The following is a 16701-nucleotide window of genomic DNA, read 5'->3' as shown; positions in this document are numbered from 1 at the left end:
AGCCGAGTGCTACATTAATAATGAATGAATGAACTGTTCTTTTCTTTTTCCTGACTCAGGCTCCCATACATACGGCTCCACGCCTCTCTCTGTGTACAGCGCTCAGAAATCCGCTATGGCAACAGGGGGAGAAAAAAGACAGGAAAAAAAAGGAAAAGATTTGACAACATGGCGCACTTTCCTTAAGAAAAGTTTCTCCTGGACGCCACACAGCTCAGTCTTTGTGGATTTTCTCGCAGTTTGTCGACACTCGTGCCACACAAGAGGACTCTTGTGCTAACTTTTGAACACCTTTTGGATGCGTAAAGTCGATTTAAAAAGCCAGGAAAGGAGGAGTGTGAAGGGATGAGAGCGAGAACCCGCCGCACAAACCGAAGCAGTCACACAGGATGGAGAAGCAAGCGACTCTGAAAGAAAAGGTAAATACATCACAAAGTCTACTTTCTACACTGTCACGCGTGCTGCCATTTTTGTAGTTGTTGGCGTTTTATTGCCCTTCTGAAAAAACTCACTTTTTACCTCGCGTCCTGGACAGGAAATACCAACTGACCATTCCTGAGAAAAAGCTCGTAAAAGACCTCTATCGATTTTCCAGTCATGCATACTGTACTGTACTGCACATTGGATGTGTGGGCTCTCTATGTGCAGACAATAGCCAACAGTAACGTGATTTTAAATGCCAATACAAGATTAAACAGTGTACAAATAGGCAATAAACTCAAACGTCACTTATTTTGTTTTTGCATGAACAGAATTCTTGCACTGCCAACCTACAGTGGCAGTAAGTTAGGGTGTGTGTGTGTGTGTGTGTGTGTGTGTGTGTGTGTGTGTGTGTGTGTGTTTGCCATGAGTAAGCGTCCCATCACAATTCCCCATCAAAACTGTGCATTCCAGACTATATTTGCTTTTGGAGAGAGTTGACTCGATCTCTGTCTCCTTTAGTGTGATTCCGTTGGTGTCCTCTTGGTGTAGGCTCACGTTATCCTCCCTTCCTGCCCACATACAGAAGGCAGCGGGACCTTCCTGTAAAATCACTGATTACTTCCCCTTTTCTGGTCCTGCTAGTCATCTGGAGGGAGTGTTTGTTTGAAGGGAGAATCTGCATCTCTCTATCTCCCTACCTCCCTCCCTCCCTCCCTCTTGGAGCCCTGGAAGCACTGATCTACTGTATAATGGATGCTTCTCCTGACATGTCTTTGGGAGATAGCCTTTGGATGTCAGTGTGCGTGTGTGACAGAGCTGTCAGTTGTAGGTGTGGACGTCAGCCCCCCTCAGCCTGTTTGTGTATTTCTGAAGGGTGGGTTTCCTCTTCGGGACCTACAACAACAAACCCAGCGGTTGACATGTTGTCTTAAAACCCACACAAACCCAGTGGTGCACATTATCTGTCATCACATTTGAGCTTATATATATATATATATATATATATATATATATAATAAATATAGCAATTGTGATTGGTTTAAAGAAATGCAAACAAGCCAGAGCGTTTTTTATCTCCTATCCCAGAATGCATCTGTGGTGTAGCCAGACTTTTACTCCACAGCGCTGTGGAGATAGAGCTGGTTATGCGAGACTAATCTTCTGCTATTCCACAGGTGTTGAATTGGCTATAAAACACTATAATATAAAACCCTGAATGCTTTAAAGTTCAGTCAGAGTAGAGCAGGAAGTCAGTTCTTTCCATGTTGTCACATGTTTTAAAAAGATTAACCGTTATCATACAGAGAAGAACAAGAAAAGGTGGAAAAGATGAAGGTCAACCGGTGCAAAGAAAGCAACTGATTTGGTGCTGCGCCTGTAACTTGATGCTGAATCTACTTGATACCCAAAGCCTTCATATTTGCTGTGTCTACTCCCCGGGCTCTGGAAGTAATTACCCAGCCTGCCCTATCCCAGAATTCAGTCTGAGGAGGTGTGGTGAGAAAGAGAGGTATAAAAGGAAGCCGGCCCTAAAAAAAACAAAAAAAACATGCAACCCGAGATGAACTTCGTGATTCAGTAATACTCAAACCGTTTGTTTAATGGATTCAGCACTCATCTACTTAATCAATAAGAGTTGTATTGGCTGGATGCAGCCGCTGTTAGACTGAGTCAGTATGATAATTGGTCTCACGTTGAAATGGTTGGTCTGCCAGTTGGTTCAGGAGTTGAATATGATTGGGAAAGATAATAGATTCAATCCCACATTAATGCCGATGGCCTTGCTCTAAGGCAGGCTTTATCTTGTTGCCGTAAGAGATTTATTGGCGCGATGAAGATGTCTTCATTAGGTTGTACTTTACACTATTGCTGCGTGTCTAGACTGTGAACATCAGAATCAATATTAACTTTATTTTGAACTAACAGGACGGGAAAGATAAAACCTTATGTGCTCTGTTATTGTACTATATAGCAAGGATGTAACTTTGGTTTGACAAGTGTGGGGGGCAGAAAGAATAGAACTACACTATGTATAAGAGAAAGATGTCTTACTTTCTTTATTGTTAATTATAGGGGCGATCGCCAAGATTTGACAGAATCATTTTAGAGTAAAAAATGTTCACAATGTGAAGGTGGGGGACAATCAGGGTTTTTGAAAAGTGTGGGGGGAGAGACATGTCCCCCCTGTCCCCAGTGGACATGACTCCCTAGCTATATACTACTAAAATATATTTGCTTGGACTTGAGCAATAACTCGGAGGATTAAAAACATGATGGACTCTTCTCTTCACTCGAGTTTCTGCACGGGAAAGTCACCGGACGACACAATCTGTGTTTCCATCCACTTGTCATAAAAACCTGAGCGTAATAAATTCACATTGGTGTTGTCTTTTGTAAAGCTGCGGAACGGACAGAGTCCAAAACAAGTTTCCCTTTGGGGACAATAAAGTATATCTTAGCTTACATGCTGCTTTGCGGTCAAATTGGTATATCGAATTGATTTTTTAAAAACATTTTATGGTGTTTCCATTCATTTTCGCACTGAATCGCACAACATTCAAGCAAACATTTGCTAGAAAAAAAGATTGCGCCGTCTACCTACACATGATTGCTATTGCAGAAGTTGTAATAGTGCTTATGTGCCAGCTGATAGCGACACATCAAGCTAGAATAAGAAAACGACGACGCTATCAACACATTGCTATGATGATGCATATGCACGTAAATGCCCGACGACAACGAAGGCGGCCTGTGGTGTGGGTACGAGAGCGCTCTAAACGGATCTGGAAGATCGCGGTTTAGAGACACTTCACGGAAACTCTTTGGTTGAAGCATTTTCCGATTTGACCTGTTGTGTAACTTCATTGGCCCGTCCCTTGACCCAGATAAGCCATGGCCCTCCGTTTCCAACCGAGAAGCGTCTCGCCATTGCACTCTACAAACTGGCTTCATGCGCAGAGTACAGAGTGGTAGGCGAAACGTTCGGGGTCAGCAAGACCACCGTGTGTTTACGGCGTGTGCAACGCCATACGTACGAGGATGATGCGAAGGTATATACCTACCTGGAGTGGATGAGGCGCATGAGATCTCGCTGCGTAACTCCCAGAGCGCACCTTGTGCCACAGGGCTATGGCACAATAGACAGGACTCATGTCCTGCTGAAGGCTGCAGCGATTTTGTCAATAGAAAGAGCTGGCTATCAATCCTATTACTACAGGCTGTAGTAGACGATCGTTGCGTGATAAAGGGACATTTGCGTCGGCACTCCCGGTAGTGTGCATTGGGCGCGCGGTCTTCACCACTTCTGACCTGTACAGGTGCGTCTCTTTAACCATAAAATTACCTAAACCTTAATTGCAATTTCTTATTGATTCGGCAAATAATGTTTCCATCAGCGTTTATCGCAAAAGCCGTATATCGCTCAAGAGAAAATCCGATGAGACCGAACGTATAAGCTTTGAGTCGATATCCATGAAATTCACTTGAATTTTACGGTTTCCATTTATCCGATATCACTTAATTTGCATAAAGACGTGTGGATGGAAACATAGCTGCAATCTTCTGAACATAGCCATACTGACAAATACAGAGAGAGTTGTGTGAGTTGTGAGGACATCACCTTGGGCTTTGGGGAACACTGATCCACATTTTTCAACATTTTCCGAGATTTTAGAGCCCAAACAACAAATCCATAAATCCAGACAATAATCAACAATGAAAATAATTGGTAGTTGCAGCCCTACACGCTTGTCATACCCTGCATGAAACGCCCTGCGTCATATTCACACACTAACTGTAACTTCACATATTAGCTACACGTCTGAACGCCAGTATATCAGTTTGTTATTGAGTTCTTTACTCAAGTGCGTTCCTGCCAGTTATGTGCAGTGTTGGGAAAGTTCACTTTCTACATGAACTAGTTCAAAGTTCAGTTCACAAATTTTAAAATGAACTAGTTCAGTTCATAGTTCATACTTCAAAATGTTGAACCAAGTTCATAGTTCTTTTTTTCCATATGTTGCTGTGAGCTATTATTTTTCAAACGTATTGCCACAGCCCACATATAGAACCACAGACAGCACTTATTTTATCAGTTTTAACACTGAAACTATGCGTCAGATTTCATCTTCGTATCAGACCAGTTCATCGAGCCGTTTCAGGTGTGTGTGTGTGTGTGTGTGTGTGTGTGTGTGTGTGTGTGTGTGTGTGTGTGTGTGTGTGTGTGTGTGTGTGTGTGTGTGTGTGTGTGTGTGTGTGTGTGTGTGTGTGTGTGTGTGTGTGTGTGTGTGTGTGTGTGTGTGTGTGTGTGTGTGTGTGGTTTTCTGTGGATGGGACTGAAGTGATGATTTTCTTTTTGAAAGCCGGCGGGCAAAGTTTGCCCAGAAATGTCAGATGTTTCCATCCTCACCGAGCTCGTTATAAAACGTGTTTAAATGATCGTACGAAGCCTCCACGCTGCTTTCTGATTGGATGACCCATGTGGCGGTGAGACACTGGTGACTGTTGCCAGATTGGGTGTTTTTCCCGCTACATATGAAGGCCTGTTTACGGTGTGTTTTAGCCCTGGTTTTGACCTGGAAGGCTCTGTAGAAATCTGGCACCCTATTGGACGAAGGTAAACTGAGAGAGCGTGGCGTTCACAGACACCAGAATGAAGGAGTTCACGGTGACGTTCACCAGGCGGTAATACGGTACGTTACAGTTCACGTTCGCCCCAAAATATGAACGAGTTCATGAACTATCGTTCAGGCACAACACTGGTTATGTGTTATGACATTTTTCAATGAGACCGATTTATAGCTCTTTCACTCCTCTGTCCAATTCTCCAGTTTTCCATCTTGAGTTCTCGGACAGCGGGCAGACATCTCCGCTGTGTTTCTGGAGACGAAGGAGCCAGGTTTGGTCTCAGCAAAGCCGAGTTCATGGAGAAAGTGCAGCAGAGCAACGAGGCGTGTCAGCGGGGGGACTTCCAGGCGGCCGTTTATTTGTACACTGATGCCTTGCGAGCGGACCCACAGAACTGCATCCTGTACAGTAACCGGTCAGCAGCGCTTCTCAAACTTGGACAACACCAGGCGGCGCTGGACGATGCTGGAAAAGCCTGCGAGCTCAATCCCAAGTGGCCCAAGGTAAGTGTTAAACTATGGATACATACAAACAATTGTGGATCTTTTTTTTTTTTTGCAACACCGTGACAACATGAGGAAGAAGGGAAGAGTCCAGAGATATTCACCCTGCGAAAAATAACATTTTGTTTTGTCAAACAGAAATTATTGAGTTTTATTGAGTGCACCAAGAGAGCGTCATTGCCAACAAATGTAAATCTCAAACAGCAGATCTAATCTGGGAGCTCTGATTTCCATATTATATACACCATTTTAAACTGTACTTATAAGCACTTTTTTCTTCTTTATTTATTTAAACAGGGACAACATACAATATACATTAACCTTAGACAGGAGAGATGCATTATACCAGGTTGTAGCACATGTGCTAGTTTCCACCTGTAGTCCCTGGGCAGGCTGATGTCAACAAAAGGAATTTAACACATTTATCCCAAAACCAACATTAAAATGATCACACCCTTCATTCATTCCTCAGCATTCATTTACAAATACACTCCCACATACACATCAATTACTATACATTATGTGAACATGTTTGTTTTAACAAAAGCCATTTTTTGGCCCGATATGAATTTTTAAATTTTTTTTTTAATTTGCACGTTATCTGCATAGGTTGAAGTGGGGATATATAGACCGAGCGCATTTAAGTTACACTCCCCCAAATCAGGGGAAAACAATTCATCTCTCTCTATAGAGAGCCGAATAAGTTAAGTTGGGACCTTAACTCGGGGAAAAAATATGAATGGTAGTGAACGGGGGAGAGGCAAATAATTTTTTGTTCCCGTTTGAATTGAGCCATGGATTAAAAATATGATGTTCGTCAGTTTAAAAGATACTTTTTCAACCGAAGAAAGTCTCAGTTAGCCGTAGGTTTGTCGTAGTACCACTTAATTTTGTGTGAAACAGTGAACTACATCTCTCGTCTCGCACAATTTACATCACCTAGCTAGATGCTCAACTTGCTAGCTAGCATAGCGCTGTTCCACAACACATGTAACGTTAGCTTACCTGCTGTGTTTTATCCAGTGAAGAGTTTTTAGCAGATAAGCAAAAGAACAAGCGAGATCCTCTGCTCATTAGAGTAATATTACATCCCCGGTACAACACACACACACACACACACACACACACACACACACACACACACCGGTACGATGCACAGACATCGTAGCTTCAGCGAGACATCATCCATGAGACATTGAAGTGTGATAGTCTTTCTAATGACGTATTTTCACAGCCTTATACTTCAACAGTTTAACAATAAACTGAGACTTTCTTCGGTTGAAAAATAATGTTTTAAATTGACGAACATCATATTTGTAATCCGTGGCTCAATTCAAACGGGATCAAAAAATAATTATCTCTCCGTTGACTCTCGTTCATATTTTTTTCCGAATTAAGGTCCCGCGGTATTAATTTGCCTTTGTTTCAAATTCTCCCTCCCATGTTGCGTTCTTGTGGCTGCTGATCAATGCAAAGTTTTCTGGGGTCTGATCTTTGATGGTGTCCGGGCCATGCTGCGGACTAACCTGCGATAGATTTCACATTACTCAGCCACCGAGATCACTAGGAGACCCAATCCCTCTCGCTGATAGAAGGGCATTGATTTCATGATTTAGCATGGAGAGATACTTTTGTTTTTCGAGAGAGAGATTGATGATAATGTGGTAGAGTGGTATTGATGATAATTTGTCGCTCGCAATGATGCATCAGCAGCCCCCTCTTCTTTGAGCTGAGGTCGTGTGTCTTCGGAGGCTCAGGTAGGTTTCCTCTTCTGTAAAAATGTGAACCCTGATACAGTTGCTGTCCATTTTTGTTGTTGTTGATATTACTAATTCTCCTCTCCATTTTGTCACTTCTCCTCCGTAAGCATCTTAGCATTTACAGAGTACACTGTGTTGTTAATTCCGAAGATATTTCATAACCCCCTGAGGCCAGAGAGACTAACTATACAAGTCAAAGTATCTTTATTAGTCTCCCCAAGGAGAAATTTGTTTTGGCCACTGAGGGAAATTGCTGAAAGAGTTACAACAGAGACACACAACAAGCGCAGGGTTAAAACAATTAAAAGACAAATGTACAGTGAACATTTGGGCCACTCAAAGAGCTATGCAAATTGCAAATTACCATGTTCTATACTTGTGCAAAAGAGCCATCCTTCCTACATTCTTCTGTTCTCCCATACATGCTTTACAAACACTCTTTCCCACCTCCATAAGCATCCATGCATTCAGTCATACATAAACACTGATTCATCCGTTCATGAACATCCATACATTCAGTTATAAATATGCATTCATTCCTCCTATAAGTGAAAATCACTGCTAAAATCATGCTCCGTTCTTCTCTTTATATGCTATCCAAGTACAATGAACCTCTTTGTGGTCTGACTGGGGGATGGTTGGCTTAATCTAGGCGGTGTAGCCCTGCTTATTCCTGGATTTACTGCCTGACAGCTTCCACTCTCTTCCATGCTTAAGTTTCTGTCAGCAGGACTGTGTCGACGTAAAGCCGGACCCTTTTTGTTAGACTTTGTAACATGGCACGGTAGGATTAATATGTCTGTGCTATTGACAGTTATACAGAGGAGTGCATGATCATGCTTTAAATGAAGCCTCTTGAATCACCACTAGGGGTCAGTCTTGTCAAACAGGACGGCTATTAAAAGTGTGTGTGCAGGACAAGAAGGCAGTCGGGCAATTTTTTTTTTTCTTATACTTAATGGGTTCAAGGAAATGTTCATCATGTCTGGCTGTCATATAATTATAGAAATGTGCTTGAACATGTATCAACACAGGCGTCATGGTGACTATTTTTTATTACTTTACAGCTGGAGGCCAAAATTGCAACAAATCCATCTTGCAGTTTTATCTATCGGATATGTCAGAAAATTCTCTGATCTTCTAATCGGAGTTTGATCATTTTGTGCCAATCAGCGTGCTTCAGTGGATATGCATGAACAGCATTACAACTGCTGTGTTCGGTCAGTGCTGGCTCCAAGAGTTGATTTAGTAACGGAGGTCTCGACACGTTGGCCTCGGGGAAATGGCGCTTCAGCGGCGTGCAGTCCATCTGCTACGCCTGGATGTTTGATGAAGGGACAGGGATTAAATCACAGGAGTGTGCTGGCATTCAGATGTGTGTGAGAGTACATAATATCATCAATCATACCTCCCTATGACCGCACTACTGGATTGGCCCGTCAAACAGTGACAGGCGTGGTTTTGCTGCCCCGAGCGCCAGCGAGCAGCCCACCCTTCCTGAAGGCCACAGCCAGCCTGTGAACGAAACGAACCCCCCTGTCTAATCTGTCAGCTCTGTCTGCTGTTAGTGCCAGAAAACCCATTCTGAAAGAAGAAAGAAAATGTGTGGTTTAATGACCCAAGACAGCTTCAGGCCCTCTGTACCTCACCCTCTTACTGAATATAAAAAGCTTAAATGAGAACAAAATAGGGTGTCATTTCATAGACATAGGGGTGCACACTTGTGTGTGTGTGTGTGTGTGTGTCTGTCTGTTCACATTTAGTTTCTGTGAGCCGGTCTCGGAGGGAAACTGGATAATATGTGTGCATAATCAAGCTACTTTTTTTTATGATTCAGTCAAGTACAAAAGGAATGATACTGCAGCAAACTCTTAAACTTGAGCTTGTCTCTCATTTCCAGCTCTATCTCCACAGCGCTGTGGAGTAAAGGTCTGGCTACACCACAGATGCATTCTGGGATAGGAGAAAAAAATCCTCTGGGTTGTTTGCATTTCTTTAAACCAATCGCAGTCGTCTTGGGCGGCGCTGAGCTCCGGACGCAGCGACGGCGGCTCTGCTGAATAGTCTCGGGAAGGAACTGGTTTTGGTGGAACATTTACACCCCGCAAAAGAAAACGCCACATCCAATATTAAATGAACTGTTGACACAATACAGTAACGTGAGCTATTTAAATGAGCTGATACATGGTTAAACCTCATTGGCTCGTACCAGTGTATCTCCGTGTGTACTCTGTCCACAGCAATCCCACCAATCGGCCATTTATCGTTGCCAACAAATGTTTCTGGTGATCTGTATAGGATGGAGAACTGGCATAAGCAGCCGCACGCAGGGAGAGCATGTATATGAAGACCGAAGAAATCCACTTGCTTGTCGTCTGGTGATGTTGGGGGGAGAGAGGAGCCTGACTGTCAAGCCACAACTCAGTGCCATGGGGTATGGTGGCTTGTGTGGCTGAAGTCTTTATCTTCTCCCTGTACAGCTGAGCAGCTCGGCTGTTGTACGTGGTATTAGCAGGACTGGTGGTGCACCCATGTTGACTGAAAAATGACATTGCACCGGCATTGCCTCCCACTTGCATACATCTTAGCTGAAACCAAGACCAATTGAAATCCAGCTCAGTGGACCTGATAAAGGTCAGATGCACCCCCAAGAGACCTGTTTGTCCCAGAGCAATCTATACACAGGAATACACCATAGGTGAGGCTGGCCCAGCTGGGTTTTTTAGCTAAACAGTCAAAGCAAATCTTATTCGTAGGGATGGCGCGAAGCGGCTTAAAAATAGTTTTCACCTGGTCCTCCATTACCGCGACCGAGCGGGACGCAACAGAATCCATGGCATTTGGGGCGACCCCCTAGCTCCCCCAGTAAGAGCGTGCGCCCCACGTTGTCTGAGTCCTTTGCAGCGGCCCGGGTTTGAGTCAGACCTGCGGCCCTTTGCTGCGTGTCATCCCCCATCTCTCTCTCCCACCTTTCCTGTCTATCCACAGTCACTATCTAACAAAGGGGGAAAAATGCCCCAAAAATAATCTTGATTTTTGACATGGCATTTTCACGCCATGTCTCTGTTTAACGTGGCACAGTGGATAGGACACATGCCTTTGGTGTGGGAGACCTGGGTTAGATTCCCACTGCGTTACATCAACCAATGTGTCCCTGAGCAAGACACGTAACCCCTAGTTGCTCCAGAGGTGTGTGACATCTATCTATCTATCTATCTATCTATCTATCTATCTATCTATCTATCTATCTATCTTATCTATCTATCTATCTATCTATCTATCTATCTATCTATCTATCTATCTATCTATCTAAGCTAAATGTAAGCTAACGTTGTCCTTTCTAGCTCACTGCAGGCGATAGGCCATGCTTTGAAACTAAAGCTTTTTCTTTTACCAGTGGAAGAGAGAATAGAGTGGATAGAGAGTAAATGCTGGCAACATATTCTTTGTACATCTTTACAATAGGGCTGTGTATTGGCAAGAATCTGATACATGGGTCACAATTCAATATATTTCAATTATTTTTTTTTAAGTATAACTTTAGAAAAACTAATATTTAAAAAAAGACATGCTGTTCATAAAAGTCAAAGAAGTTTACTTTAGGTAAACAATTCAGTACACAGAAAATCTTTGTTTGGGATTGTGGTTCCCAGGTTGTTAGTGAGCTAATGTTTATATGCTAAAGTAGGCCAAAGTTCAGCCATAGCTACGTTGTTAGCTTCTAGCAGAAAGTCAGGCCCTGCTAGGCCCTGCTAGGCACTGTTAGGCACTGTTAGGCACTGTTAAGTACAGTTAGTCAAGGACACTAGTGGTGTGTCTCAGCATAGCCATCAAGCAGAGGGGGTTTAAACACAGCATAAACGTGAATATACAAGAATATTTTGGCACGTAAACTAAAAATATATATATATATATATAAATAAATCAATATTGCATTACAAGTGTAATCAAGTGTATTGATTATTTTTTTCTCTTTTTCTTACACCCCTACTTTACCATCATTCGCCGAAAGAACCAAGCAGGCCTGTCTTGTTGCACCATCCACATTTTGTTCAGAACTTGTTGTTTTCAGCGTGTAGCTCGCTAGCTCGAGGTGTGCTGGTGTTGAAGGGATTTTTTTGAACGGTAACCCACAGATAGCAGAAGAGTAGGAGCAAAGCCTGACACTGATGTGAGGCTTATTCCTGGTAATTTACTTCTGTTGCACCACACTAAACGTTAGCTGTTTAACGTTAGTTGGTAGACATTGGTGCGAGAGGGGAACGTTTTTAGCTTCTATTCCCAGTGAATACGTTTGAGATTCTGTGATGTGTGAGTGCAATTACTTTCTTAATGGTGTATACCGGTGTGACTGAGAGGACAATACCCTCTCTAGATGGATTTCCTGTCTACTCTTCTCCTCCATCTGGTCCCTTCGTCTCAACACGGCTCTTCCAGTGACATGTTAAACAAACAGCCCTTTCTGCCATCACTCCCACTCTCCTGCCTGAGCGCTGACAGGAGGGTGCCCAGGGAACCAAAAGACGACGACTGGCACTGCAATGTCGGGGGAGACATCTCTATCATTTGCGCATCTTCTGATTATAGGTTATGATGGTGCCTATCAAGGGTATTCTGTCACAAGTGTTTCTTTTGCCAAAGTTGCAGCAACACTTTCTCATAATTATGATTACAATCCATCGAGCTTGGTTTCCCTGATGAGGCCAAAACACATTTCTTTCCTGTGCATACTTGCATCCATTTTCCTTTTTCACAAGCATAAAAATGTCCATTTACGTCCCAGTGGAGGGTCCTTTTGGTTTTAACTGAGACAATGAGTGTGTGCATAGGGAAAGGTCAGGGTGTGTGGAGTGCTGAAAGGGGACTTTAATTACAGCGGCAGCATATCCAGTTATTGTGTAAAGAGAGGATGCTGACACTTTAATGAGGCTCAAGCTTCTTTTTTCTGCAGTGCTGGGCGATGATGACACTGGCTGTTGCTGTTGCTGTACGCGGAAAAGGGGAGAAAAGTAAGCGTGTGATTTGAAGACCTCGTCCTTCGCCACTCTCAGCGGCGCTCGGCTTTTCATGTGGATGAGAACCACTGGGGTGTAATGCTCCCCCGTTGGTATGACAGTCCGTTAAAGCAGCTCTCATCTGATCTCTGTGTGTGTGTGCAAAGAGAAAAAAGAACCTGGTTTCTGATCTCATGGGGAGAGTGGCTTTAGCTCTTGTACCTTTCTTGTTGCTTTCATTCACACCATCTGAAGTATTTATTTCATAACATCTTGGTGGCCTGTGCTGTTACTTTGATGCATGCTGAATAATGAACTGAAAACCCTCACAGTGGAGCTACAGCAAGTGGGCTACAATTGTAAAGTTGTTGTTTTTTTTCTTTAGCTGTGCACATGAAGGATATAGAAAATGGGATATTGCCGATCCTGCTTTTTGATAGTCGAAATCAAAAGCTATTTTCAATCGACTTTCTATATAAAATTCAAATCGTTACACCCCTTGGGGGTTGTGTGTGTGTGTGTGTGTGTGTGTGTGTGTGTGTGGAGGTTGTCTTGCTTTATTTATTTATTGTTTTTTAAAACCATTATTTAACCAGGAAAAGTCCCATTACATTGAGTTACAGTAACTCTTCTTCCAGGGAGTCCTGGCCAAGACAGGCGGCAACAAGTTTCAAAAATACATAAAAGACAGGACAATGGTTACATACTACACCACAAATCTCTATACACACACTATACATACTAGAACACAAACAAGACATTACACTTAACTCAGGCGAATTCAGACATACAACTTAAAGGGCACCTAGTTAGAAACAATTACACTGTTCAGTCAAAGTAGACTTTTTAAAAGGTTTTTAACAGTATTGAAAGGTGGAAGTGATTCTAGATTTAAGGTGTTTTGTAATTCATTCCAGACATTTGGTGCATAAGATGAAAAAGCTGTTTTACCAAATTCTGATCTTGTTGATGGAGTACTTAATAGTATTTTTTTTATTTTTTTTATGACCTTGTTCTGTAAACACTATTATGGTAAGCAAGCAAATTTTAAATGTAGAAGGGTAATTTACCCATTAGTGCTTTAGCAATAAAAATCAATAAATGGAATTTCCTTCTGAGGGAGAGGGAGGACCATTGTACAGTTTCATAAAGAATGCAGTGATGAGCCCTAGCTGCTGCACCTGTAATGAAACGCAAGGCTGAGTGGTATAGTACATCTAATTTTGCCAGACCTTCCTCCACAGCGCTACAGAGGAGGGACTGGCTAGTTTACACAGCATTCCGGGATGGGAGAAAAACTGGTTCATTGGCATTTCTTTAAACCAATCACAATCGTCGTGGGCGGTGCTAAGAGCCGGACCGAGCCACGGTGCCTCTGCAAAATAGCCTCGGGGGTGGGGGGGGGGGACTTGTTTTGGGGGAACATGTGTACGTTCAAAAGTAGTTTTAGTCGTGCAACAGAAAACTCCGATTGGATAGATAGTCTAGCTAGCTGTCTGGATTTACCCTGCAGAGATCTGAGGAGCAGTTAACCAGAGTCCTCACAAATCCACCGGAGGTTTAACGCCAACACAGAGACAGAGGAAGGGGACGGGCATCTGGCCGAAAATGAGGGACATCTGGCAGAATTTCTGAAAGCACCGGAGCAATCCCGGAAGTGGAACATCGTGGATATAGACTAGTGTAGAAGTTGCTGTTCTAACCATCCTTTCATCCTGCTGAGTAACTTTTTAGCCAAGCTAGCAGTGCGGCTCTATAGACACTCCACCACTGTGGTCCAGACTGAAATATCTCGTCAACTAGGAGATGGATGGCCATTACATTTCATACAGACATTCATGGTTCCCAGACAATGTATCTCAGGTCTTTGGCTATCCTTTTTGACTTTTACTTTAACGCCATAATCGCATCACAATGTTTAATTTGTTCAATTTTGCAGGTATTTGGTCATAAATCAAACTAATTAAACAAAAAAAGAAAATTATTGTGAACATAGTTAACATTACAACTTCTTAACATCAGCATGTTAGTGTTCTCTTTGAGATTGTAAGCATGCTGACCTTAGCATTTAGCTAGTACAGCCTAACTGTAGCTTAGCATGGCTGTAGACTCTTAGTCTCGTTTAGAGAGGAACAGTCAAACTTAAAAAATATCTTCCCTGTTCTGTCCTGTGCAGTTTCAGAGACAATAATTCAGTCTGAAAATGAAAACTGCGACTGTTGAGAGCCCATATTCCTCCCCAATGTGAGTAGAAAAAAAACGTATAAATCAGACTACATAGAAAATAAAATGCAGAATTTTTAACTCAGAATCTGAATGGAGTTTATTACCACGCTAAGTTGCACGTATGTGGAGTTTGCCTTGGTGATTGCTGCATACATACAGTACAGGCCAAAAGTCTGGACACACCTTCTCATTCAATGTGTTTCTTTATTTTCATGACTATTTACATTGTAGATTCTCACTGAAGGCATCAAAACTATGAATGAACACATATGGAATTATGTACTTAACAAAAAAGTGTGAAATAACTGAAAACATGTCTTATATTTTAGATTCTTCAAAGTAGCCACCCTTTGCTTTTTGTGATAACTCTGCAAACCCTTGGTGTTCTCTCAATGAGCTTCATGAGGTAGTCACCTGAAATGGTTTTACCTTCACAGGTGTGCTTTGTCAGGGTTAATTAGTGGAAGTTTTTCCCTTATTAATAAAAAAAGCAAAGGGCGGCTACTTTGAAGAATCTAAAATATAAGACATGTTTTCAGTTATTTCACACTTTTTTGGTAAGTATATAATTCCATATGTGTTCATTCATAGTTTTGATGCCTTCAGTGAGAATCTACAATGTCAATAGTCATGAAAATAAAAAGGCATTGAATGAGAAGGTGTGTCCAAACTTTTGGCCTGTACTATAGGTAAACAAACGCATTAAACATTAATAAGGCATAAACACAGAAACAAATGTATACAAAATATACAAAATAGTTTATAAGAAAAGGGAGGTGCTCTATATGTACAGTATATTGGGGCCAAGGTGTTTACAATATTTATAATATACCTTGATTTATGTTTAGTTTGATTTGAAAGAACTGAACGAAGCTGACGTTAACCTGCATACCTGCCCGTTAGTCATGGAGATACTGATAGTTGTGTCTCGTCTTTTATAATATGGAAACGATGCTACCGCTGTATGAGCCCAATATTTGGTGAAATGCCTTCAGTTTTTGTAGTCTGTAATACCAATGTTTGTCGACCTTCTTAACACCACAGCGGTGTTTTATATGTTAGAGGTTTTACGGCTCTACACTTCTGGTGACCGAGTGCGTTCACTGCCGCGTCTCTTCAGGAAGATGTGTGCGCTGGGTTAAAATAAGGTCTTCACGCCAGTTTCCCCTCTCCCACTGCTTTTTCCTCCGGAGCTCCAGCGCTCACCACGGAGAGAGTGGAGTCACGGACCACTAATAAGAGGGTTCCGCTTTGCTTTCTACCCAGCCGAGGCTTAAACTAATGAACAAATCAAATGAATGGCATGTAATTATAGGCCGGAGAGAGCGGGACGGACAGAGGCTTGGCGCTAGCGGAGCACAAACCTGAAATTATTTGTCTGGAAAAATCTGTGAAACGAGCAGGCGCAGATAATGTCTGCTTTTCGTCCGCCTTTTTAAGAAGGCCGTTGTGGCTAAGCGGCGCTGCACAAATGCACGGGCCGTGATGGAGGGAAAGTGACCACACACACACACACACACACACACACACACACACACACACACACACACACACACACACACACACACACACACACACACACACACACACACACACACACACACACACGTCTGCTTTTTTGATTTCAACAGCACTTCTTGGCAGCTATGTCGTTCTTTACGCAGATGAGATGAAACTAATCCTGTTCGCGCGTGCGCACGCTGTGATGGAGGGAAAGTGACCACACACAACTAACAAACACACACACACACACCTACCTAACACAGACACACACACACACACACACACACACACACACACACACACACACAACTAACAACACACACACACACACACACACACACCTAACACAGACACACACACACCTAACACAGACACACACACACCTAACACAGACACACACACAAACCTAACACACACACACACTCAACACACACACACTCACTTGACACACACACCTAACACACACGCACACACACACACACACACACACACCTAACACAGACACACTCACTTAACACACACACAAACTCACTTAACACACACGCACACACACCTAACACACACACTCACACACACACACACACCTAACACACACACTTAACACACACACACCTAACACACACATACACACCTAGCACACACCTAGCACACGCACACACACACTTA

At 42.7% G+C, this 16701-nt stretch overlaps 1 protein-coding gene across 1 annotated transcript in view; it reads left to right on the top strand.

The window, feature by feature from the left end:
* LOC120560407 (tetratricopeptide repeat protein 28-like) overlaps positions 1 to 16701 on the top strand; it is a 391494-nt gene that overhangs the window by 154 nt on the left and 374639 nt on the right. The window contains 2 exon segments of the mRNA XM_039802872.1: positions 60 to 419; positions 5253 to 5552. Coding sequence (XP_039658806.1) covers positions 390 to 419; positions 5253 to 5552 — 330 coding nt within the window. The 5' untranslated portion in view covers positions 60 to 389.

The sequence above is a fragment of the Perca fluviatilis genome, chromosome 6 (genome assembly GCF_010015445.1).
Source record: "Perca fluviatilis chromosome 6, GENO_Pfluv_1.0, whole genome shotgun sequence".
Classification (NCBI taxonomy): Eukaryota; Metazoa; Chordata; class Actinopteri; order Perciformes; family Percidae; genus Perca; species Perca fluviatilis.
This window is presented reverse-complemented; position numbering and strand designations above follow the sequence as displayed.